At 40.8% G+C, this 25,945-nt stretch overlaps 3 protein-coding genes across 6 annotated transcripts in view; 1 reads left to right on the top strand and 2 right to left on the bottom strand.

The window, feature by feature from the left end:
• LOC306706635 (oxysterol-binding protein-related protein 1-like) overlaps nt 1–4,069 on the top strand; it is a 35,389-nt gene extending 31,320 nt beyond the window's left edge. For both annotated transcript variants that reach the window (XM_079173783.1, XM_079173782.1), the window contains exons 19-28: nt 83–217; nt 459–556; nt 664–846; nt 950–1,057; nt 1,341–1,430; nt 1,660–1,786; nt 1,887–2,003; nt 2,161–2,284; nt 2,383–2,473; nt 2,920–4,069. In XM_079173783.1, coding sequence (XP_079029909.1) covers nt 83–217; nt 459–556; nt 664–846; nt 950–1,057; nt 1,341–1,430; nt 1,660–1,786; nt 1,887–2,003; nt 2,161–2,284; nt 2,383–2,473; nt 2,920–3,022 — 1,176 coding nt within the window. In that variant the 3' untranslated portion in view covers nt 3,023–4,069. The remainder of the gene's footprint in view (nt 1–82; nt 218–458; nt 557–663; nt 847–949; nt 1,058–1,340; nt 1,431–1,659; nt 1,787–1,886; nt 2,004–2,160; nt 2,285–2,382; nt 2,474–2,919) is intronic.
• A 2,676-nt stretch (nt 4,070–6,745) lies between these two features.
• LOC306705738 (tetratricopeptide repeat protein 39C-like) lies at nt 6,746–14,673 on the bottom strand. 2 transcript variants are annotated; one of them, XM_079172568.1, is made up of 14 exons: nt 14,486–14,673; nt 12,993–13,041; nt 11,532–11,660; nt 11,234–11,348; nt 10,677–11,064; nt 10,142–10,310; nt 9,932–10,025; nt 9,736–9,843; nt 9,533–9,642; nt 9,319–9,442; nt 9,138–9,235; nt 8,849–8,953; nt 8,694–8,732; nt 6,746–7,514 (listed from the first exon to the last, which is right to left on the bottom strand). In XM_079172568.1, exons 1-14 carry the CDS (start codon nt 14,629–14,631, stop codon nt 7,422–7,424), a joined length of 1,767 nt encoding a protein of 588 aa, XP_079028694.1. In that variant the 5' UTR covers nt 14,632–14,673; the 3' UTR covers nt 6,746–7,421. The 2 variants fall into 2 exon arrangements, with proteins under 2 accessions (XP_079028694.1, XP_079028695.1); XM_079172569.1 differs by lacking the exon at nt 14,486–14,673 and having other exon boundaries at nt 11,534–11,660; nt 12,993–13,002.
• Nucleotides 14,674–16,302: 1,629 nt separating this feature from the next.
• The window catches only part of LOC306705949 (laminin subunit alpha-3-like), a 52,720-nt gene continuing 43,077 nt past the window's right edge, over nt 16,303–25,945 (bottom strand). Inside the window, exons 59-76 of one of the 2 annotated variants that reach the window (XM_079172843.1) lie at nt 25,715–25,877; nt 25,491–25,618; nt 25,073–25,217; nt 24,856–24,951; nt 24,571–24,725; nt 24,359–24,476; nt 24,090–24,230; nt 23,838–23,968; nt 23,463–23,597; nt 23,206–23,326; nt 20,567–20,700; nt 20,205–20,385; nt 19,917–20,075; nt 19,650–19,815; nt 18,626–18,780; nt 18,246–18,339; nt 18,000–18,119; nt 16,303–17,890 (exon numbers count right to left, since the gene is read on the bottom strand). In XM_079172843.1, coding sequence (XP_079028969.1) covers nt 17,748–17,890; nt 18,000–18,119; nt 18,246–18,339; nt 18,626–18,780; nt 19,650–19,815; nt 19,917–20,075; nt 20,205–20,385; nt 20,567–20,700; nt 23,206–23,326; nt 23,463–23,597; nt 23,838–23,968; nt 24,090–24,230; nt 24,359–24,476; nt 24,571–24,725; nt 24,856–24,951; nt 25,073–25,217; nt 25,491–25,618; nt 25,715–25,877 — 2,485 coding nt within the window. In that variant the 3' untranslated portion in view covers nt 16,303–17,747. Of the gene's footprint in view, nt 17,891–17,999; nt 18,120–18,245; nt 18,340–18,625; nt 18,781–19,649; nt 19,816–19,916; nt 20,076–20,204; nt 20,386–20,566; nt 20,701–22,226; nt 22,863–23,205; nt 23,327–23,462; nt 23,598–23,837; nt 23,969–24,089; nt 24,231–24,358; nt 24,477–24,570; nt 24,726–24,855; nt 24,952–25,072; nt 25,218–25,490; nt 25,619–25,714; nt 25,878–25,945 lie in introns of those variants that run through there. The other variant, XM_079172844.1, reaches the window with a different exon arrangement.

The raw sequence follows: 25,945 nt of genomic DNA, 5'->3' as shown, positions 1-25,945 counted from the left end.
GTAGTACTGAATTGTATTCAATTTTAGAGCTGGAAGTCTGTGTCCTCACGGTTTCGTGTATCTTCTCCAACATCTTTTTCAGGAGTTGTCAAAGATTGCCATGCCTGTGATATTTAATGAGCCTCTGAGTTTCCTTCAGCGGTTAACAGAATACATGGAGCACACCTACCTCATCCACCAGGCCAATGCCACCACAGACTCTGTCGAGAGGATGAAGGTACCACAATGCAAAGTTAACTTTCTCAAGTCAAAACATAGAGACAAATCAAATGGCTAATCTCCAAAGGGCTGTCTTTTGTCGTCAAATAGTACTGTAATGTTAGTTAAGAGCCTTTTATAATGTGCTGTATCATCATTTATATTTTTATTTATAGTTATATTGTATTCTAATGTCTATCTTTATCAAATATTGAATTAGTTACCTGTAATTTGGTTAAAAATACATCAATGCCCTGTAGTGTGTTGCAGCATTTGCTGTGTCTGCTGTAGCGTCACAGTGGGAGAGGACTGGGAAACCCTTTAACCCACTACTGGGGGAGACCTATGAGCTCGTCAGGTAAGACAGTACCTTAGACGCACAACTACGTTTACGCCGAACATTTTGTATTTAGTGAAGATTCATCTCATAATGTCAATACCGAACATGTCCCTGTTCTCCATCAGAGAAGATTTAGGCTTCAGGTGGGTGTCAGAGCAAGTAAGCCATCACCCTCCAGTCAGTGCCTTTCAGGCTGAGGGCCTCAATGAGGATTTTGTCTTCCATGGCTCCATCTACCCGAAACTCAAGTTTTGGGGAAAGAGCATAGAAGCTGAGCCCAAGGGCCTCATCACACTGGAGCTGCCCAAGTGAGTGCACAGTCCAAGACTTCATTGCAAAAATGTGATTCCTTCTCGAGGTAGCGTCATCTCACGCTACTTGTCTCTACCTTTTGCTTCGTTGCCTCTGCAGATATAACGAAGCCTACACCTGGACGAACCCCACTTGTTGTGTCCACAACATCATTGTCGGTCAGCTTTGGATTGAGCAGTATGGCAGCGTGGAAGTGCTCAATCACAAGTAACAGAAATTCCATTGTCTTTGTGCGCTTCTGTGTGTCTGTTTGGCATTCTCGCCTGGTGCATTTGCGTGCACAGAGACTCTGGTGCGTGAATATCTTTCTCTCTGCGCTCTGCGGTGGGGTGTTGGTCTACTTTCAGATTCTGCTTATTGATCATGGGAGCGGAACTGGGACAGTTGCCATTAGAGTAGAGGAGCAGGATAATTAATGTTTGAAAGCCTCAGTTCCCTAGAAGGAGAATAGTGAAAGAGAATTGCTAAACAGTCTGTCATTCTGTGGCAGGACCGGAGAGAGATGCAGCATGATGTTCAAGCCCTGTGGCCTCTTTGGGAAAGAGCTACATAAAGTGGAGGGATACATCCTAGATAAAAGGTGTCTTCTTCATTTCATTTTTTAATGATTTCATTATTCATCTGATGCTTAATATGTACGTGAATGTGTCATAAATTCCGACATTGTCGTTTGTCGTATGTGATGTGACGAGTTTATGTCAGTAGTTTTAATGATCAGTATTGTCAAAACTGTGAGGCTCAGTGATCAAATATCAAAGGCAGCCAAAGCTGTGTATTATTAACTGTTGTTTTCTCTTCTTTTTTTGCAGCAAAAAGAAGCTATATGCAATATATGGCAAATGGACTGAATCCTTATACACAGTAGATCCCGGTACCTTTGATGCCCACAAAAAGACTGACAAAAAGAATTCGGATGAAAAGAAAGACAGCAAGCGGGTATTCAGCTTCAGTGCTTTCAACATCACCTGTGTTCTGCCTCCATTTGGTTCAAGTTAAACTCGGCTGTGTGTGTGTGTGTGTGTATCTGTGGTCCCAGGGCAGTGTGGACGAGGAGCCAGAGGAGATGCCGCCACCTGATGCTGAGACGGTCCAGGTCATCCCAGGCAGTGAGCTCATCTGGAAGATAACGCCACGACCAGACAACTCGGCCAAGGTTGGAGAAGAGAGGAGGGGTGAAAGGAGAACATACTGTGAATTTAAAAAAGAAATATCAGGCATAGCAGCTTGTGATAGGTATTGTGTTATTTTGCTGCCTCTTGTCCTTTTTAGACAGTTGAAATTCTGTAGTAATGTAATTGTCTCTCTGGCAGTTCTATGCGTTCTCCACATTTGCCATGCACCTAAATGAGCAGGACAAGAGCATGGAGGGAGTTACTCCCCTAACAGACAGTCGCTTCAGACCTGACATTCGCGCCATGGAGGATGGAGATATAGGTACAGTGTTTGGCCTTGATTTGATTCCCTATTATGTCACAACCAGATTAAATACTATCTATGCAGTGTTCAAGATGCTATAACCATGCTTTTTATAGATTTGGCAAGTTCGGAGAAGAAGAGACTTGAGGAAAAGCAGAGAATGGCCCGGAAAAATCGCACCAAATCAACAGATGAATGGAAAACAAGGTTAGTTAGTGGGTGATATGGTGTACTGTCATTGCTCCACTCCTAATTAGTTTTACTAATTGCGTCCCTATTGTGTTGTGTCATCAACTATATGCCGTCCCCCTTTATTATAATCGCGAAGGAACGCTGCCCTTGGCCCAAGGTTTGGTTCAAAGCTTTGCCTTCTTGCTGTTGTTTTGTCTGGTGTGAAGTGCTGCACTATACCGCCCTCCTCAGGACAAAATGCACAACTGCAACTGTGTGTTATTGAACGCATTTGTCAAGACACTAGCACTCACGAAGACACTAGCGTTTGATACTCAATATTTAGTTCGAACAAGGTGGACAAGCAACGCTGTTATGCTTTGACTGCGTGTTTTGATTTGCCGTGATTCTTTTATATCTCCCACTTATCCTCACTGCTGCACTCCTGTTAAATCGATCTTTTCGTTGTTAAAACTCTGCAGGTGGTTTCAGCAAGGACAAAACCCTCACAACAAAGCGCAGGATTGGCTCTACTTGAATGGCTACTGGGAGAGGAACTACACTCACCTGCCTGACATCTACTAATAAGTAGAAATACACAAGAATACCATTACACATGGATTGCAACAATGTCACAGAGCCGATACAGAACGGCAGATAGGGTCGAGGAAATATGTCTCAAAGCAGTCAAAAGGCAGTAAAACACTGAGTGAACACCGGTGGCATGTATTCTTCTTTATAGATGTGTGTGAACAGTGAAGCACAAAACCTCTTAAGCTTATTAATTCTGGTTCTTGACCACTAACGTAGGATATAGGCATATGTAGTAGAAAAACTAGAATGTATATTTATGTATTTTCAGACACACACACACACTAATATATAAAATGAGTGTGTTGTCGGTTCGGAAACATTTTACTCATGAGCTTCAGTGCCACAAACAGCTACAACAGAGGGCACGATGATGCACCCTGAGCACATCGATTAGACGTTCATTTAACTCCGACACTGATTGTACTTGTGCTAAAATGCAGTACAACGTATCCAAATACACCACTTAGGAACAGGTGCATATTTATTTAGTGTTTAAATGTTTAAAATCGGATTGTTTGCTGCAAAGATGATGGCAAGTAAAATGTTACCACATCTGACAAGTGTACTGTGACCAGTACCACATCAGTGAAATTATCAATAATTGTTTAGAATATAGCATTAAGTCTGAAACTATGTATTGTATAGATGTGTACTGTTTAGATGTGTATTGATGACAGCATTGTACATAAGTCTACCTGACTCTGTGGACACAGTAGCATTTATTTCTAACTATACTGATCCAGGGACACTAGCTCTGCACCTATAGATTTGTGTGCGTGTGTGTGTGTGTGTAAAAGTCTTGCCATAGTTAAGTTCAATTAGCTGTTATACTGATGTATGTCAAATTCAACATCCCAATAAATGCATGTGCATCACTATAACTATGCAAGCCTTACCTCCTTCACAATAAAGCACTGAATATTCCTTTTCTCATGTTGTGGATAGCTGCTGTAGGTTTTAGTATTTTCCGTTATCAGTCTTTTGGGTATCAAAACAGAATTTCTATTGTTGCTAAATAAAAGCTTCGTGCTGACTATACGTTCTTGAGTTTGTGCTATTTGGTGTAATTTTAAGGGAACGTCTTCATTAGATTGCTGTCTGTTGGATTAAGGTGTTACAAGATGAGTGGCATGAAAAACATATTGAGATATTTTACTATATGCTGTCAACCCCACTGCCTGGTCTACCATGGGTGACCGCGTAGCGACAGATCATACAATTTGTCGAGACCTTCCTACTTTACTGATTTCCCAACAAATGATGTGACTGTTCGATTTCACAATTCATCCATTTGTCCCAAGGGGATCAGAAAAATCAAGGTTTAAAATTCCTGGCAGTAATTATATGTGACTATATTTAAGAATGATTTCCTCAGTGTAAAGGTGTTTATAATATATTTACATCATTGAAGGTTGACTTAATTACAGTGCATTTGTTTTATAATGCAATAAATATTCCCTGCTGCTCTGTGTATTTGTTTTACATTGTTGGAATGATTAAGGGAGTTAAAGAGTAACTTTGATATATTTTTTAATTGGTCCAGTATTGAGGGAGAATGCTGTAACCTGCGGGCGCTAAACCGGCTGCAACGTAGTCATATGAAGTTGAACACTGTCCATTTATATCCACTAAAAGTACTTGTTTTTGCCACTGACATGATCATATTGTGATTATGGGTGTCTGACAACATTATGGAAAGGAGATATTAGTCTTTCTTCTGTCGAAAAAATTCATAAAAAAAGACACATTATAGTATGTCGAAAAAAGTCTAACAGCAAGGTAAGTAGAAAATAGTCGTAGAGTATTTGAAAGACTGATAAAAAGAAAGTCATAGTATGTCGAAGAAAATCACAAAAAAGATGTTGAAAAGGTAATGAAAAGTCATGGTAGAAGTCATAGTATAATAGCTCAAAATATCATAGTATGGTATGTCAATAAAAGTTGTATGTATAAAAAATGCACAAAGAAGACACAGTATGTCGAAAAGTCATAATGTAGTATGTAAAATAAAACGTTAAAATGTCTTAGTGTAGTATGCCATAAGTCATAAAAAACGTATTGAATAATGTCACAAAATGTCATAGCAAAGTATGTCCTTACAAAGTAATTGTCCTGTATGTCATGAAAATGCCATAAAAAAACCAGCTCAGCTGCCTCTGAGACGAGCTCAGAGAAGCACAAGAGTACAGGAACACCAGGGGAGCAACATATTGTCTTGATATTATGATTGTTTCAGTAAGTGAAGGTCATAAGAAATATTATTGGAAAAAATGTAATATGACAATAAAATTGGAATACAAATATAGTAGTATGCCATACCATAATATATTAAGCCAGAAAAACATCAACGTATATCAAAGAACTATCGTTTAAAATATCTTAGTACAGTATGACATAAATATGTAAGAAATAGATGTTGACATATGCCATAAGAGTTAAAGTGTGCCATAAAAATGTCATGAAAAATATAATAGTATGCAATAAAAAAATAGTGGGTCATAAAATGTCATTGTAAAGCAAGTATATATGGATTTATATTGACAGTGACAGATGATATGCACATATTAAAAAACAAGTTGTGCATTATAAACTAAAATTATAATCGATAAAGGCAGCAGTGGATATGTTGGTGTTAGAGGGTTATTAACCGTCTATGACTGAAGTGAATTTTGCATCAAAGTACACCACCACCTGCAAGAATTCAGTCTGGGAATTCTTGCAGGTGGTGGTGTACGAGATGCCGGGCTCATGGTCTTATCAGACTCCTGAGGACATCCATCGATGCAAATCCTGCTGTTTGAGATTAAAAGGTTCTGTAGATGTCCTCCTTGGTGTTTGTTTCTGTTTGTTTATTTTACTGTTACAATGTTCTCCATCCAGTTACGAGTTTGGTAGTAAAAGCGGGGTTGTCACTGATTCAGTTTATTTTCATGGACAGGATCTCAAGGCACAACCGGGGGAGAGGAGCATGTGCAGTTTGGGGACCTCAGGGCCGTGTCTCTTCTCTTTGCAGATGATGTGGTTCTGGTGGCTTCATCAGACTCTGACCTTCAGCACGCACTGGAGTAGTTTGTGTACGAGTGGGGAAACTCAGGGTCTTGTTCACGACCTTTAGAGGACTTCCATGCACGCCAAACTGGTAAGAGGTACTTTTTTTGTGACTATTTTATGGTATACTATGACTTTTTTGCGGCCATTTTAATGGCAAACTATACTTTAAATTTCTATGGCATTTTCATGGCATACTGTGACTTTGTATGCCTCTGTGGTAGCCATGGCTAGAGGCATTGTTTTCAGGTTGTCCATCTGTCAGTGCGTCCCAATGCAATGTCCAGAGGGAATTTCTTCATATTTGACACAAACTTCCACTTGGACTCAAGTATGAACCGATTAGATTTTGGTGTTCAAATCTCAAGATCACTGTGACCTTTTTTTTTGACAGAATTTCACATAAATGTCTAATAGCATAAAATAATGAGGCGAGGACATTTTATATCCAAAAAAGGTCAAAGGTTATCTTCACTGTGACATCATAATATTCTGCACAAACACTTTTCTAGTGTATTTATAGGTCCTAGGTTGAAAAATACCAAAGTTCCCCTTTAACATCAGCAGTGTTAGTTAGCTGTTAATAGATCATTTGTTGTTGAGCAATGCATTTTGTCCATTCATCACCTAATCAAGTTTAGGATACAACAAAATTCAGTTTTACCATATTCATTTTATTATCTTAAAACAAAACAATATAAATAGGAACCAGTATACAGCCAGCAGTGGCACTGCGCATCTAGGCCGCTCACAACATGTTGATATCTAATAAAAACCTGTGTGCACGACATATTTACACTGATAAAAACAATTCTGCTTAAAAATAGGGGGTACACGAAAAACAAAAAAACTTTTAGCACTCATGCATTTGGATTAGCAAAGCTTTTACATCTCAAATGTCTAAGTCAGAAGCCAACACTAAGATGGCTGAGACATTCATTTGAAGTGCTGTGTCAGTTAATACTGAATGTGTGCTATTACTCTACTTGACCCGACTTGTCTCCCAATCAGATAGTTCCCTCTAGGGAAGCAATATGACTGATGCTTTTCAATATTCATTTACAGCTTTTCATCTGATTTGACTGGCATCTAGTTTTGAAATTAACCATGTAAACAATAAATACCCAATGCATTAAAAAGTACAGTAACAGACAAATGCCTCCTGTAACTGTTCTCCCATGTGTATATTGCAAATAACTCAAAATAATGCATTGGCTCAGAATCCAAAAATTAAAAAAATATAAATGAAAACAAATAAAACAGTGTATCACTAGTGACCTGAATGAGATTGTGGCTTTTTATAGACATTCCTTCCAGTCCTTTCCGAGGTGCAGCTCAAATGTCACGGCTGTGCTGCAGCAGCCCTCATTGAGGCGAGAGCCGAGTGAATACGAACATGGAGCCTGTTCTCAAAGTCATAACCGGCGTAGTCCTCCTGCATAGTCCATGAAAAGAGACACAAATAATAAGACCAAATGTTATTGTATTTGTGCTTTGCAGTCAGCACACGTACTGTATGTAGCAGCATAGCATAGCCATTAAAGAAGCAGAGAGCCCACTGACTGCTCCGCTCCTCCTGTCAGACACTGCTGCGTGAGCTCAGGCGCGTTACAGCAGAGAGGGAGATCTGTGCTCTGGAGATGTCAGCTGCCCATCCCCACTAACATCAGAGCTGTTGCACTAAACACAACTCAGGTGGGTGAGGCTGCACTCAGTGTACCACAGGCAATGCAGATACCATGTACTGTACTGACATAGCCCTTTGGAACGGCATCCCCACCATCTGTTTTGTCACAATATTTCGTTACTACTTACTATGTTCAGCCGCCTCTCTGGGGCATACTATTCTGTCAGCTCAGTGTGGATGGGATGTTGGCCTGCTTTGCTTTGTCATGACCCCATGCTGAGGTCAGACAATGCAAAATCAACAGGGCAGTATGAGGTCTCAGGAGGGCACAGATCATAACAGACCGTAGTGACAGGTACCTGGCATAGCCTCAGCCAGCACACTCTCGCCGGCTCCCTGAGAACGTGGATGTAGTCTATGCTTTTCTATGCAAATGAGCGTCGTTCCGTGTGAAGGCGGACAGGTTTGCTCGCTCTCAGGAACTGCTGAGAAGATTTCCTTCAACGGGAGTTTTATTTTCTCGGTCGGTGCATCATGATGTGGTGACTGAGCAGGGGGAAAGACAAGCCTCTGTTTGCATGGAGGTCGCTTTTCAGACCACACAAACCCAGTCTACATTCACGGCCTATGGAGTTGGTTGGCTGCTGTTTTTCCAGCTTCAACCCTCTGTGACCAGGTTCCTTGACTTCAGAGGGAACCATGCATTTGGCTTGCCTTTACTTTATTGGCTATGCTATTATCTGATCAGGTAGTGAGTGTATTGATCTGCACACACATCCTAAAAAACGTTGTTAAGACATCTAAGAGATCTCCCCCAGGCTTTGTTAGGGGTAAACTAATAATGAAGCCTGTTAGCGGAGAACTAGTCATGCTACTTGCCACTGACTACTTAGTGAATTCACAATCAATAAGCAAAACGATAACCAGCACACATCTTGAGAAAGCATTGAGCAAAAAACAGCACTGCAATTAAGAAACCTACTGTACCTTAGCCTGAAGCATCAGCACTCTGCCCTTCCCTGCAGACTGGAAAAAAAACCAATAAAATATTTATGCGACTTTTCCACCATCTCAGATAAGGGAAATAGTGTCTCTTACCATCTCACACACACACACACACACACACACACACAAAAACTTGCCTCTGGGCTGTTCAGCAGCACACAACCCAGTTCATAGCAGGAGTAGGGCTGCACATACGAGTTGCTCAGACGACCGACCTCATCTCTTGCAGCCAGATTGAAAAACTGCAAAGAAAGAGGGAGGAAAGAATCTGTGGTGAAACACTAGTTATTAGGTATAGCTTTCATCACCACAGTAGTGACTTTTATGTGATGAGCATGCTGTTTAACTACAACAATCCTACAACCACAATGGTAAGTGCAGTGTATCCTGTATTGCATTGTATTATTACATTTGACATAGGAGTACCTGAATGGCATCGTTGGTGTTTTGAAGACAGCCGTTTATGGCACCAAGAAGCAGGTTCTTCAGGCCTGTGCATGAGGCATCGTCAATCCTTTGCAGTACTAGAACAAGAGAAATACAGTTATGCTACTCCCGACGACAACAAACACTAGTCTGCTGATTAAAACATTAACGTATCGAGTACCTTGTGTCATTGTCTTAAGCTTGGCTGTAGAGCAGTTGGGCAGAGCTTTCCACAGGTAAAGAATCTCAATCACAGATAGGATGCAGAGGTCTTTGGATAGACTGGGGGTCCTTAGTTTCTCAGCCTGATAAAATATGTGCACACACACACACTTATTCTCACTGTGCTCTCACCAAAAAATATGCAACGGAAAATCAGCAGGACACATACTCACCCTCTTCGTGGAGAACAACTCTATCTGATTGTTCTTGCGTTTGAACAGTGTTTCAACGTCCTTGAAAACCTTGACAGCTCCCTCCAGATCACCTGTGGCTCCTTGGCACACTACGCAACACAACAAAATATAACATGGATTATGAGCCGGTGCCAAACTCACAAGCATTGTCCTTAATTTCTTCTTTTTGAAACGGTTACCACCTCCAGTTAAATAGGCGTAATAGCACTGGGACCAGCGAGACTCGGTCTTCAGTCGCTCAAAGGCCCTGTAAGCTTCTCTGTAGTTCAGTTCGATCATGCTGCACCAACCTAAAAGAAAGGTTCAACGATCAGAAATCATGATGTGGACCAGAGCTGAGCGAACTGGTTTGAAACGTGAGAGAGGGACAAATAGTACCTATTTCATATAAACACACGTGCTGAATCTCCCTCTGGTCAGAGGCCAGATCTAAGGCATCACGGAAGGACGTCAAGGCACTACTTATCTCGCACTAGAAAGAGGGCACTGGTGTGAGTGACAGTGTGAGGCAATATTGAGCTTTCTCAATGCAGGGAGAACGGGCCACACGGCATGAGATAACACAATGTACTGTTAACATATATTCACCTCGAGGCGCTGGACTCTGCCTTTGAAAAACATGAAGAGGGAGGAGTTTGGATAGGTAGCCTCCCTTTGTTGAAGAATGGATTTGGCCTCCATCAGGCCCGCCTGCGTGTCCGTGCCGTCCAGGGCAAAGAAGGGCTGCACTACTGTGTGATACCACAGGAGGGCCAGGCTAGGAGGGAAGTACAGAGACTGTCATGAGTGAGAGCATAAAGATGACACCATGTGGTATGAAATCAGAACAATTTGGATGGATTTTGGTCTAAATGGTTGATGAAGTAACATGCTAAATAGCAAAGTGTAGTGTTAGGATTGTTTAATTAATCAACATTTAGAGTACTTGGTAGCCATGACCACATTTCCATTAAAACAAAGGGTTAAGTAACATAGTAGCCAACATATTCATGGGATAAGAAAGAACACAAGGCAGCACTTGTTTCCGTTACTTTGTCATGTTGTTTACGACTGCACGAGTTAGATCATGTTGAAGCTACAGCCGTAAATACAGATACACAAACGTAGTCACTCACATACTCACGTAGCTAAGGGGGCCTTCATGTCCTTACTTTCACTGGCGTACGTGAGCGCCGACAGGCCTTGAAGGCGGTCGCCGGGGAAGCCCAGCAGATTGACGATCTTCAGGAGGTGCGGCGGCACCATCGAGATGCAGAGGTGGAAGAGGCCGTAACCGAAGCTGACCGCACCTTTTAGCCGATCCAGGGCCTCTGGGCTGATGCCGTCCGGCCTCAGGGACGGGCTCGGCCCAGGCGAGGAGGAGCGGCCGTGGCCGGACAGAGACGGAGGCGCCGTCGCTTGCTGTTCAGAGCCTCGTCTTCTTCTGCCCTCCTGCAGGTGTGTGATGTCGCTGTAACATTTGTTGTACATCTTCCAGGCTTTACGGAGGATCCAGCCTCCTTTGATGTATGCTGCCGGGAGATTGAAGCTGAGGTCAGTGAAACATGCTATTGCAATGACCGTAAAAAAAAAAATTTTTTTAAATGTGTATACAAAACGGCAAAGTTCATTGTCATTTGGCACCAGTAAATGTGCAGCGTTCAGAGTTAACAGACAAGTGCTCCTGAGTGGTTTCCTTACATGACAGCTCTTGTTTGATGAAAGACAACACTGCAAGGTAAACTTGGCAGTCGGCGATGATGATCTGCCTCTGGAGTCGATCCACCGCAGCCACCCCGGACCTCTGAGAGTCCATCTGCCCACACAAACAGCTCACACTTGTAGACGGATGTAACAGGCAAGATAACATACAGCAAACCTGGACATTATGGTCCAACATGAAAAAAAATGCTCTTTTTCAGGGGAATTACATTTGTTCCATGAATATATATCATATACACATTCTGTTAAATGAAATGCTGGAAGAGAGGTTACTCACACTCCTCTTGAGCTTGTTTTTAATGGTCTCAATGACACCGGTGTTTTCACTCTCACACAGTCTCTCCGTGGCTTTGAGGTCCTCAAAGGCCATCTGCATTTTCTCCTCCTCAAACGTCATCATGGCATTCTACAAAAAAAAGGAAGTTATTTACATTCAACTCTTCCAAAAGTCTTACAAGTCAAGCCAGGCGTCTAATCCTGGATTGAAGCCTGGAGTCCGGAAAGCAGGAAAACAAAACGGCACTGAAGAGTCTTCTTACTTTTCAGATTTCATAAAGAACAAATAATACGTAGGAGTTGGCCTGACAGACAGGTGAACCAAAATTCCTCTCTGTGGGAGTCGGATTTAAAAGATGTGCAGTCTATCAATCAAATCATCTCTTACTTGCTTAGAAATTATGACAAATAGATCATATAATAATATTTGAATAGAAACTACTAGTGACTAATATTTACATTTCAGGGATAATGTAACTTAAATAATTCTGAATTTCGGCCACTTCGGTTGTAATGTCATCCAGCCTGCGTGTGCTACCGTGTAGACGTGACTCAGCGGCGCGTCCACCGCGTTTCTGTTCAAAATACTCTCGTCCATAAACTAACATTACCATTTAAACGTCAATATGATCCCGAACGTAACTTGACATTCAGATGGCAATGTTATTCATTTTGCGGCGCTCTGATAGATAGACCAGTAGTTCATTCTCAGTTCAAAGAAAATAGGAGAACATTATTTCCCAGCACAACACAAAGGTTCACCAGGATATTTGGCTTTTTCCTCTTGATTTACATGTGTTTTCCATGACTGGAATTTGTTTTCCAGGATTTTCACTGTGCCGAGGTCTGAGGTCTCTGGCTATCTAGAACAAGTCATGTGGTCTTTTCATGTGTTTTACACTGTTCAAATAAATGGAGAGGGAAATTATAAAAGATTGATGAAGATTTCTGCTTGTATGTAGATCATTCTTCATTATGCTCCCTTCACCCTTAAGAGGTCAAAGCTCACACGTCACGTGTCCTGCGTTTTCAGATAACCCTGAAGGTGACAGCAAGTACTCCTACAAGTTAACAGAATAAAGGTTTGTTGATTGACTGGAACTCGACAGCTTCAGTATAGCGTAAGATTGTTTTGTCAAAAGGTTCACAATGCAGGCTCAACTATTGTATACGTTTATTTCAAACTTGAACGGTAATCTATGAACATGCGTCTAGTTGTTTATTTGGGAGGGTTGCACTCCTAATTCATTTCAATAACAACTTCCTCTTGTTCCTATTGAGTTTCAATCCACTTCTTGAAAAAACAAGTCTGGCTTCTTGCCAGGAACATCAGGGTAATTCCTTGAACCTTATCATGAAACGAAAGTGCTTTTTAAAGTGGAATTTACAATATTTGTTGTCAGCATTTGGACCACTAGGTAAACAGTAGAGTGCTGTAAAAGGATGTTGCTTCTTAACTCACCAGAAAACTCACAAAACTGGCCCCGAAACTCATCAGAGGACTGTGGTTCCTGAAACAGAGGATAAAGAACAGTGACATGTCAGTGAGAGACGTGTGTGTGTGTGTGTGTGTGTGTGTGTGTGACAGATCTAGATACCAACAATGGGTGGAGTGACAAAAATGTGTCAAGCCGGTTCCATGCATCAAGCACTAGATGGATTCACTGTAATGACACGAAGTCAGACAAAAGACTAAATATGATTTATTAGGGATGTGGAAGTAATCTTGGAGATAATCTCTCACACCCATAATGCAATGCACAGGGCCACCTTAAGAGACCTAAGAAAACCTTATCAGGAAACTGGTCAATACACACAGTCATCGTCAGTCGCTATGTCATGCATCGTTCACATCTTTGTTGCTGTTGTTGTGCAATCAAAACAAGATGACACCTAGTGCTAAACGTAATTAGCGGAGGTGACATTTGAGCTTCCACCAGGGGTCAGGACACGTAGGGTTTGCCCTTCTGTGGCATCAACATTCAAGTTGAAAGCAAACCTTTTACTAGAGATCGTCAGCGTTTATAACAGCGTAGCATGACTGAATGTATTCAAAATCCTGCAACCGGTAAGTGGACTATGGTCCGAGTGTGGGGTGACCCCCCCCCCACCCCCCCCCCCCCCCTTTGCACAAATACATGTGTACTTGTGACCCTTAGCAGGCTGTTTAGAATGAGGTCACCCACACCAGTGTGTCCCTGTTTTAATTGAATAGACCTTTAAGAAAGGTAAAACAAAAAAGGTAATATAAAATAAATATTATTTGGCATAGAAAAAAAATCCTGTAAATCGTCTCGTATACCCTCTGGATGAACCCTCAGGATGGGAACCACTGGGTTATTTAATCTTTAAATTTGCATTTTTAATTACTTTGGTCAACTTGGTTTGACAACAAGCATAGAGGGATGCGTGCCACCATCCAGCAATTGACAGGCGGCCGTGGTGTGAACAAACTAGCTGGGCCAAGATGAGACATTTAACACAAACCTGTTCAAAATAACTCAAAGCCAGCTGACATAGCCATTAAGCATTCATTATGTGTAAACATTGGCATATTATTTACACTGATTGATGGAACAGCTGTCACCACACACACTCAAACACACACACAGCAAGATTATTCTAACAAAGTCGTTAGACTGCTGGAGCTTTCCAGGTCACACTGTGGGTGTGGATGTATTTGCCCAGGGTATTTAAACGAGCTTGTGACCTGATCATAGGGTGCTGCACTAGACTAGGATGTGGTGGGCTTTGTTTTGCACGCTAAGCAAAGACAGTGAAGTGAACACGTGTGTCTCTGGCTTCCACTTGGGTTGGTTGACCACAGCAGTTGTGGACACAATACCTGTAACAACCTCCCCTGTAGAGAACAATTAAGTATCGATCACTGAAATGTTTGCCAGACGTCAAACTAGACACGACATCTTGCCTCATTGTCTCTAGACACTCACAGACCTGTATAATCTGAAGAGCTCGTCGCTCTCCTTGAATCCATTGTTGAGGAGCATATTGATTCCTTTCAGCGCCATCTCTGCCTCGTTGAGTTCGGCCGTCTTGTCATCCGCCACGCTGCCCGGGGTCGGTTCTGTTGGGTCCGCCATTGAGACACACGGTACCGGGAGGAGAAGCGATGGAAAGCGGCCGCGGAGAAAGGAGGAGGGGGGGGGGGGGGGAGAGGTGCAGTATGTCTCGCAAGTCGAGCTACTCACAGGCACAACAGTCTCAGCCGGTGGCACAGTTTAGAGCAAACTCAGTCATGTTCATAGTGTGACGCGAGGAGACGGGTCCAAATGACTAACGGCTAACTGACGTTACACGCGCGCGTGTGGTAGTCGCCGGTTGTTCCGTATTCTGCTGGTGGTTCGTGTGGTCCTGTGCAGACAGGAAATGTGCTGCCTTTGCGTGCTATCGGAATTATCGGCTTTCTTATCAGACGCGAGACGCGACTACGCAATAATTAGCCGAGGTGGGGCTTTCAAACGGAGAGAAGCGCGAGTTGATCAATGGAGGAGCTGAGGTTATGTGCTCCTGTTTGATATTCTCCAGCTTCTTTGAGCAGTTAAATAGGCTTTGTCTCTGGTAGTGCGCTTTGTCGGGTCATAATTGTCCTAGTAAGTTAACATGTTGACATTTCACAGGATGAGGAGGCGTAACGTTGCAGTCTTTATTAAACAAACATATCATCACATATAAGGGATAAAGCCCTGCTAGAAAATATATAATAGCATTGCGGTGGTAGCTGTCAATCAATCGATATTATCAATCGATTTATTTAACACACTTTTCAAATCTACCCTTGGAGCAGAATAAAGCATTCTACTTTAAACTGATAATTATTTTATGATTTAGCATTACAAACGGTGGGAATACAGCTCAGATTATGTTTTTCAGAAAGGTTGTTGATCAGCATCTCTAAAAATGTTATCTATTACACACAGGGATTATATACATTACATTATACATTATTTGTCCACGAAATATTTGTCCACAAGAGTTTCCTCTGTGCCTGACGAATTACTATATTTACATAGATTCGAAATGAATTATGAAATTCAATTAAGTAAATACGTGTAAGTATGAGTCTACTTTTGTGCTTTTGTTCACCATCAAAGTTAATGCGATTGTTTTCTGTTAAAATAATCAGGTCAGTCCTGCACAAAAGAGGAAAAGGCAGAAGCCTCGAAAGGATGAAGAAACAGGTGGTGATGAACTGAATAAAAGGGAAGTAAATAAAAGATATTATCCAGTATATCACAACTGATATCATACACAACTAGATGTCTGTGCAAGTCACTTCTTTGGTCACAACACGTTCATGCTATCTGGTGGAGTTACACTCCAGCAAGTTTCTACAAGGAAGCACAATCATATTATAAACTTGAATCTAAAAATGACTCCTCTGAAATTGGGCACTGCACTGCCAATCCCACCAGTGCCACTGTTTTCAATGTTATATTACAACATGTGTTGAAAAGTGAACTCAGGTGTCATTATGACACATTTCAATGTTGAAGGATCACTGATGAGAAAATACATATATTAATATGTTGTACTTTATAATGGACACATTTTAGAAATGTTTATTTTCGGGTAGTGTTATAAAATGCATGACAGCTCACATAAAGCTACCGCTGGTACACTGCTATCAAATATGTCCGACCTTTAGGGATGGATGCCTTGTCAAAAATCACTACGAGCATTATTCCCCTTAGATGGGACCCAACTGGCTCACTGTATGTATTTACACTGCACGCTTTCGGTCATACTTTTTATTTCATACACTTTATTTTGATAGCTGTTGCCTGTTACCAGACGTGAGCCATTGTTAAAGAGATCAGTTTCCCCTGTGCTTTTCCTGACAAGTCAAAATGTCTGCTTTGAAAAATTGTCTGTTGTGTTCAGATTGCGGGCTCTTCTCATGTCTCAGTATTTACATCCTCGTTTCCTTTCATAACCTCCTCCCCTAGCGTCTTAGTCCCTCCCACCTGAGATGCAAGCGGAGGAAGAAAGGAGATAGGAGTCGAGGCAACAGGCATATAACAAAATGAGACATCAGTGAGTGCAATTTAACAATTAATACCCGAGTGTCTGAAAAAATGCATGATCCCAAGACAAAAGGTATTTTTCAAGAAATACTTATGGCACTGAGAAGTATTTATAAAGAACATTAATTACACATTGTCTTACAAATCAGTGGTCACAAGACAGGAATGCATGTAAAAAATCATCATGTCCAATCATCATGCATATTTTTTCATTTGTCACACATTTTTAACAAATGTACAAAGCAAGTAAGTAAAAATGTACTGGGGAGTTTAAATACATCAAATACATGTTGTTGTTTTTTGTTGTATTACTATCAAGATTGTAGTAATATGGGCTAAATGGTCCCAAATATGACTCGTGAGACTTATTAGAAGCTAATGGCATCGATATTGGTTTTCTACTCATAGACAACTAACTTCATGCTGTTTTCTTGCGTAACTGACATGAACAGTTACATTGCAGGAATGCAAAATGGAGAATGAATTCAGAACAGAAATACAGTGGTGAAAACCATGTGATTTCATGGCCTGTGTGAAGACTCCATGACTATTAACCAGTTAAAATGCAGATTTGTATGTGCTGGCATGTGGATATGTATGTAAAACAGCTGGGCAGCCCCTGAAATGTCACTGAACTGAGCATCGTGGTTGTAAACGTAATTATTATAGTAGAAACTTTCCAACAAACAAACAAACAAAAAAATAAAGAAAAACCTAACAACGATGATCTACATTAAAGCACCATCAAAAAGGCGTCATTTGTTTTCTTCAAGTGCTGCGTTGATCCTACTGCAGTCCTGACCAATCACAAGCACGTTCAGAAGCATTTCATTGTCGCCAGAAAATCAATGAAGCAACACATCAGACTTTAAAACAACTGTTAGAATATGTGAAGTGGTGCCCTGATACATGATTTTAATCACAAAATAAATACAGAAATGTTTAACCGAGCAGCAAATATTATGAACCTGTAAGCTGCTGCTCATATCTCTATTTTACACACACACACACACACACACACACACACACACACACACACACACACTGAATTGCACACCTCATAAAATCCACATTCTTACACACAAACACATTCGCTGTCTTGGTAACAGATTGCACATGGTTGGCGGTGGACGTGGTCCCAAGGTTTGTTTCATGATGATGCAGTGAGACGTTCAGCCTGGACACTCTTTGAGGTTGACCGGACCGAACACACCTGCCGGCCTGTCGAAAGAGACCGAGTCACCGTTGATCCTCATATCCTGGATGCATCCCACAAAGGACGATGTGACGGGGAGCGTCTGTTGCATTGCCATCTCTGCAGCAGAAAGGCACATGGGGTGAATATGTGAGAATGTATGTATGAATAAACTGAACAAACACTTCAATAACTAGATTAACTCTCAGATTAACAGATTAATACTCACCAGGAATGCCACCCACATACAATGAGTCTTTGGTCAAAGGTATAGTGGACGAAGGTGGTCCTATCTTGTAATGGTCCATTGTGTCCACGTGCAGTTGCACAACATTTTTCCTCTTGATCACTAGAAGACACATGGACAGCGACTTAATGCAAAAATACAATTTATATCAGTATCCTAATAAGTTCTAAAAGCAGTTGTAGTTTGTCGTGAATGATGTCTTTCATGAAGTGACTGTGTGCATTTTACCTGAAATTTTATGAAACAATCCATCACATAAAGAAGCTTTCGGCTTCACCGACACCCTGAATTCCCCTTTGCCATTGTTGGCTTGTGCCACCACCTGTGAATGGGAGCAAGTTCAAACACAGTGCTATTAAATCACATGGATGGGGAACGCATTTTATGTGAAGGTACCTTTAAAGTCTAAGTTAAATGTAAGATCTGCTCTGTAATGTTGAAGCCCCCTAAACAAAGACACAGACAGTTAGAGACGTGTTTTACTAATCCAGACCCGGTTCAACTGAGTGTCTACTTTCCAAAAACTAATATTTTGGGTCACGAGTATCCAGCCAGGGGGGAAAAAAAACAGCTGATGTGGCGTCTTGAAACTGACTGTCAGGCCTCACCTCTCCTCTGAGCATGTAGACAGTGAGATAGTGGCCCATCGCAGGTCCATATTGGTTCCAGCTGGAATCACCAACATGTAGCAGGAGTCCAGTCGGGCTACGCGGACGAATATTAAACAGCAGCTCAAAGCTGGAGCCCATAGTGAAGGAGTCATCTGAAAAACAAAACACAAAACAGATATTTTCATGGTCGTCTTGGTGGGAGTTGTATCATAATTTAGACCGTAAGTATCAAAAGAATGAGGAGAAAGCCATGAAATGAACATATCACAGAGACTCTTTCGGGTCTCATAGCTACTTAGAAGGAACTGACATGAAACAAATTTCCACTGACGTCTCTTTGAAAGGGCTAACTCGTACTAATTATAGAGAACATGGAGACAGCGCTCTTTAATTAATCAATTCCAGTTAATATCTAGCGTGTATTTTACTGCACACTGTACAGAATGTGCAAAGATGTCTTCCCGCACGTTTGTACATTACCAGCATATGAAAAATGTAACAAATATGTACAATACATATTTTAAGAATACATTACATGGGCGAAATAGACCTCGCAGTTTTTTTCAAGGACAATTCTGTGTTTATTTTCCACTTATTATTAATATAAACAGTATCTTATTTGAATATACATAAATACACAGTCCTTGTCAGGATACCAACTCAAAATTATAGCAATTAAGTTATCTGTAGAATATTTCTGAGAGAAATATTTATACATTTATATTTATCTATATTAAGATTATTATTATTTGCCAAATGGAATAACCTTCAAATTTCACATTCGATCACTTACAGCCCTCTTCTTGAAGATACTTCCTTGTGTTTTAGGAAACCCCACTCATGTCCACTGACATGTCTACGTCTATACTATATGTCTTATTAGCATTTTGTCTCTTTAACTTGCATAGGAGGAGTCAAATGATGTGGATGCGGTTGCATTTCCTACAGATGGCCAACAGTAGCTGATAGAAATCATTACGGTCGTCAGAGTATCAGACTGCTATCAGAGAGATGGACTCACTGATAATGACATGCGCTCCATTCCCTGAGAAATAGGCCCCTCTTTGTGTCTGTCCCTCGAAGCAGGGGCCAGCACCGTGGTTGGTGGTTGGATTTGACATCAGTGCTCCATTCATTTTAAAATTACGGATACAGCCGGACACACTTTGCTTTGGAAGGGCCTTCAACTAAAAACAAAACAAACAAACACAATTACTAAAATATATAGATATTTCAATTTGTGAACAATTAGTTTCACTGTGTGAATTTGTGTGATTTGTTTTTTTACCTTCAGCTCTCTCTGAAGGGACTCTGGGGCACTGCCCAGGTGCACAGGTGACACAAATTGCTGCATGGATGTCAACTCAGCATTTGTCAGCAGACCATCCTGGGCTCTGATCCCATCCACAACCAGTCGAAATTTCTTCTTCTCCAAACTGAAAATGACCTGCGGGGCAACATATTCGCAATACACATAAATAATGACGGAACATTTAGCTTTGCTCTTGAAGGGGATTGTGTGATCCATGGTAGCATCATGATAAACACGTGATTTGTATCATGTGAGTCCACTGACCGAGTGCCACTTCCCGTCATTGTACTTCTCCCTGTTGAAGATCTCCTTCTGTTTGCCCACAGACAGTCTGATCCTGCCCTTGGATATGTATAAAACGAGATGAGAGCGCCCTCCTCTGGTCGCAGCAAAGAACAGCAGGCCTTCAGGAGCGCGAGTCCTGACATCCAGTGAAAAGTGGGGCCTGGCAAGGATAAAGAGAGAAAGACACCATCTTTAGTGTTTGTGTGTGTGTTGGCTCTGTTATAACTGGAGCATAGTTCTTGAGATGACAGACTCAGCCAAGCACGCTTCATTTAGAAATCTTCCACTGAGCGTTGCACGTGTGTGTGTGTGTGTGTGTGTGTGCGTGCATGTGTACTTGCCTGGACTGCAGGACCTGTAGTGGAAGGCTGTAGCTCAGGCTGCTAACAGGGCCGCCCATGCGATAAGCATTTTGAAACATGGCAGGCAATGCACATGCTGATAGAGTCTCATTAATCGCCTGCATCACAACATCCTAAAAGAGCACAAACAGACAAAAGAGACACTCAGCGCAATGTACAAAGAAGGCCCTCAAATCGTTGTTTGCTCACTCATCTTCGAGGATGTCTCCAAAGGGCTTCCACTTATTTACTGTCAGTAAATCAAGATGGGAGCGTACAACACTATATAGTGGTAAGAATGACTATAATCATAGTTAATATATATAAAATACAATATATGCTTTATCAAATTGGGGCTCCACAAGCAGACAATATCTTGTGTTGGCATGTTGTTCACTGATAAATGAATGCAGCAAACGATTCAACTAACAATTATTTTCACAATTCGATTCTTCTGTGTATTATTTGGTATATTAATCGAGTAAAATAAAATGTAAAAGAATAGTCATCCGACAGACCAAAACCCAAATATATATTTACTATCATAAAAGAACATTCCTGATTGCGACGCTAGAGAATGTTTTTTTTTGTGCTTTTAAAATGACTTAAACCAATATCAAGAATTATTGGAAACACAATTTCTGTTGATCTACTACATTAAAGAACTGACTGTTAGTGCAGATCGGATGTATTCCAGAGATAGTTAACAACCAGCATTCAATAGTTTAGACAAATAGTCAAGTACCGCCTGGTAGTTGTGATTTCATCACTCATTTAGTTTGTAGTGATGATTACTGGTGGGTCAGTGTGGATTTTGTAATTACAAATAGAAAATTACACATTAGATGTACATTGAGGTTGAGTTTATTGTAGCAGCACAACACCCATAAACGTTCTGTTTACTCAGAGGTGTGTTTGGATTGTGAGGAATTATGATTTGAGTGATTTCGACAGGAATGAAATTGTAATGGAGTTGCAGAGATTGTTAAACTGTAAATCGACTCAAAGACCTTTTTGAGATGGCTCCTGTAGTCCCGGTATAACAGAAAACACCAGTAATGGATGAGAGACCCCCCCCAAAAAATCCTCTTATGCACAGTGTTAAATTATGTGTGATATTATAACATGAATCTTAACTGAATTTCACAGCAACGTCTCTTCTGTATTTCGCCTTTCTGTTACTCCGTTAGTTAAATGTATCTATTAAGTCCAGACAGTAGGTGTCAATGGATTCTTTATTGTTCACTTGTTTGAACTCATGCAGCAGCTAAGAATCCATTATTCATTATCCATTGTGTATAGTGGTTGTTGGAGAATATATTGCGTTGGTGATATGGCCTCCGTTAATCACATGCTTCAAGTCAAAAGAATAGAGCTTAGTATATTATGGTGGGCATGCAAGATCCACAGAGATTTGAAGAAATGATGTAATCGTGCTTTGATAATGTGTCTGGGCATTGTAAGCTCCTCTAGGCCTCGCACATTTCATCGTGAGGTCCAGCTTAGCTCTGAAATACCAATATTTCGTCTCAGGAAACGCCTTCCTGAACTTCCCGACTGGCTGCATAATTATAATGTAGATCACTGTTTCTCAACCTGATTGCTGGGATCCCATTCATATTGGAGAAGTGGTACACTGATACATTTAGCTTTGGTTGTTAAGTCAAGACAACTTTATTTATGTAATAACAATCTCACAGGGCTTCAGTGGCCCACAACAGCAAGGGCTTCCATTTGATATGCATTCAATTTTGAATTATAATTTGTCAATAAAAGTAGAATATTAAAGTGTGTCATCATCATATTCTCATGCATTCTGTTGAGTAAAACAGCGTCATGAGCCAGAGGATGGTGAGAAACTGAGAAGCAGATTTTGTTTATTGGACATGAACTGTTATGATGGAAGTTGCGATTTATATTATTGTATAACTGTGAGTGTTTCCATTAGGTAACAGTGTGTAAGAGGGCACATGCTTGTGAATGAATGATAGAAAGTGGTTCATTACTGAGTTACACGAAAGAAAGAAAAGAGACATGAGCTGATTTCAAGCTTGTTATTCACAAGTTTTTGTTTGTAATTACTGGATTTTTAAATAGAATAGGCAGAGATACAGAACATTTAATAATACTTATGATTAATGGGAATGTACATGCAACTTTTTATTTAAGTACACTGCAGATGAATGAGCTTCTGCATAAGCAACAGAACATTGTGGTGCAAGCTGCCAGTTTCTTTCATGTCAATATTAGATTCTTGTCAGCGTCAGCAGTTCTTAGGGCTCCTTCTTCTTCATCTCTGGAAATAAGGCAGCAAAATACAATGTAAACAATGTCAACAGAAGACAAACACTGTGCGATTATCAATTTACCCTTTACAAATGTATGAACGTTACAGAAGGGAAAGATAAAGATGGGTATGACTTACTGCTTGTAAGTGAAATCAATCATAGAGTCACCATGTTCATAATGTATGCTAGTTCTACCTTCAAACAAGGTGGATTGCTCTAGTCGTTGACAATAATGTCACTTAATTCAAATGAAAGAGAACCAAGTTGATAAGCTTTGAAAAGAAGTTTTGATTATTTCATCCAAATGTCAGCTTTGTCACTCGTTTACAGCAACAATAAAGAAACTCTCACCTTGTTAGAGGAGCGGTCCATCATCAGTTGAGGAAGAGTGGGAGCAGTACACACATCCAGCAAGACATCTCCAGAATTCTTGAATAGGCTCAAGTCCTCAGCCCTGTACATATTGTCTGGCCTGCAAACAGAACACATGACAGATATAACATAAACAGGCAGACAATCACTGTGCAACTTCAATGAAAGAGCTGTACACAAATCTTGATGTATTTCAAAGTGATGCAGCTACGCAAGGCACGGTACGGAAATATTACCGTCTGGTGTAGAGGTTGGAAATGCAGCCTTTGAACGTGTCTTTTCCCAGGAACAAGGAGCCACCTGTGTCAGGTATGGAAGTGCTGCCACTCTGCTCCTGACCCGCGTCTTCGTCATCAATAAGCATCTCGACCCTGTTGTAAAAAAAAATGTTTTTACAGGTTATACATTATTATACATTTCAACTGCTGGGCAAGGAAGGGGTGTCACTGTCAATGTTCTTTTCTGTGTGAAACTGAGTCCATATATCTGCTAAAAATCACACCAAACCACAGACTAATGTGTGTGGTTGTCACAACATTGTTACATATGTATGGATATCAAAAATATTGATTTTATGTTTGAATATAAGAAAATCGTTGCCTCTTTCGTACGTTTTATCTCTTCTGGTTACAGTCAAATAATGCCACTGGCCATCGTGATATGGTTTGTTTGATTTCCACATCTTGTTGTTGAAACTGACAATCACATGGCCATTTTCCAATGCAAGATTCATCCCATTAGCCTGGAAAACAGAACAAAACGTTTTTAAAATGTGACCAAGTTTTACCTGTTGTCTCAAACAACTCCGATCTCATAAAGTCACAATTAAAACATCATATTTCAAAATAAATGTAAGGACTGACCAGCTGTTTGTCCTGCAGAATGAGACCCTCGTTCTCTGTGCTCTTGAATCCGAGGGAGACGGTGACGTCATTGGCCAGACTGAAGCCTTCGAGGTTAGCTGACAGGGAGCTCCCCAAGCTGAACTCTGCGTCGCGATAAACCTAGACAAGAACATGGACATTATATATTAGTTGATTTATTAATTAGCAGACACAAAAGCCAAAAGTGTATTTCGGTCAGTGATATGAATGCTGGTAACTGGTTCGGGATGCAGAGGTCAACGTCCTACCAAGGAATCCTTGGGACAACCTTTGCTGATGCCCACATGGTCGGTAAGAGGTGTAAAGCCGCCATCCAGCTTCACATTCTTCAAGCATCCTTTGAATGGCTGTATGGTGATATTATCTCTGTGAAGATGAACAAAATACTCTCAATAAAGTGGGAAAGGTGACCACCTACCTTTCAACATGCAATGATGAAGATAAAAAATTGCTAAAGTACCTTTCCCTCAAGTCTTTTGGGGCACCACCGATGTAAATTTCTTTAAATAGGTTGCTGAAAAACGGAATTGTGGCTGTGGCCACTTCTTTTTTGGACATAACGACAGTCATTTTCCCCGTTCTACCAATGATGCGGACCTCTGCGTAGTCACTTAACTGCAGGACAAAGGAGCAAGATGTGGTTGAATTAAGGATTCTTGATTTACAAATGCTATACGGTTGAGTCACCATATTCATCAAGGGAGAACCTGAGTGATTGCAGAAAAATAAAATAAAATCTTCTTACCGGGAATATTATTTTGTTATTTGTAGCTGGAGATTGTAGCAAATTACTACGTAGGAAAATGATGCCCTTCTCAATCGTCACGGTGAAGTAATTGTCCTATGTGGCGGGGGGAAATAGAGTAATCAAATTCTTGCAAATAGTACATATAATTCCACTCAAAATTCATTCAAACGGAAGGTTTGCATTGACACAAACGATAATAGAAACAATGATTTACCTCATTTGCCATGTATAACAGCAGACCGTTTTGTGAACGAGAGTAGACGTCCATAGTTAAGGAGCGGATGTTAGATGGTTCATTCATAGCCACTCGACCATATCCGGTGCCTTCATAGAAGTCAGAATCCGTTTGAGCTATATTTCTGGAAAGAGGGGAGAAAAAGTCAGAAGATTATATTTCCAAAATCTGGTTATGACATGCACGTCTTAAGTTACAGACGGATAGCCTTTGCTCATATGTCTGAAACTTCAACCATCTTCAAAGAATTTTGCCTCTTCTATCCCACGTATTCAGTTTATTTTTCATGTTTAAATAATGACTAAAATAATTCATAATGGTTCACATGCCATTGAAAAGGCATAGAAGCATGTTTATTGTTAACAAACATCTAGAGTTTAGTCATATTAGGACATACCTCTTGCATGGTAATTCGACATTAATTTCCACTGCCTTTTGGAAATTGTAGAGACTGACGGCCTTGTTGTTAATAGAGGAGAACTCAATGCAGCCATTGTACTTGGGGTAGTTGAGAGAAGCTGGCAGCTGAGGAGAAGCAGAGAAAAGGTATTAATACAACCAATGCTTGTTGAAAATAAAGAAATGTATAGTATTGCTGTTCTTATTGTCCTTGTTGCTTACAATGAAGTCGCCGGGGTAGCCTCCAACGTAGAAAACAAAATCACCGGGACTGATGTCCAGGAGGTTCTTTTTCTCGTTTCCTTGCTTTTTTCTCACAATTGGCTCTTTTGGGGTCTCTGCAGTGACATCTTTGGTGAGGTTCATTTCTGCATCTTGGTAAATCCTGAATTGGAAGAGGGGAAAAAAAAGATCACATTTAAAACATGCAAATTCTTCACAAATTCCCTTGGT

The sequence above is a fragment of the Pholis gunnellus genome, assembly GCF_910591455.1.
Source record: "Pholis gunnellus genome assembly, chromosome: 14".
Lineage (NCBI taxonomy): Eukaryota > Metazoa > Chordata > Actinopteri > Perciformes > Pholidae > Pholis > Pholis gunnellus.
This window is presented reverse-complemented; position numbering and strand designations above follow the sequence as displayed.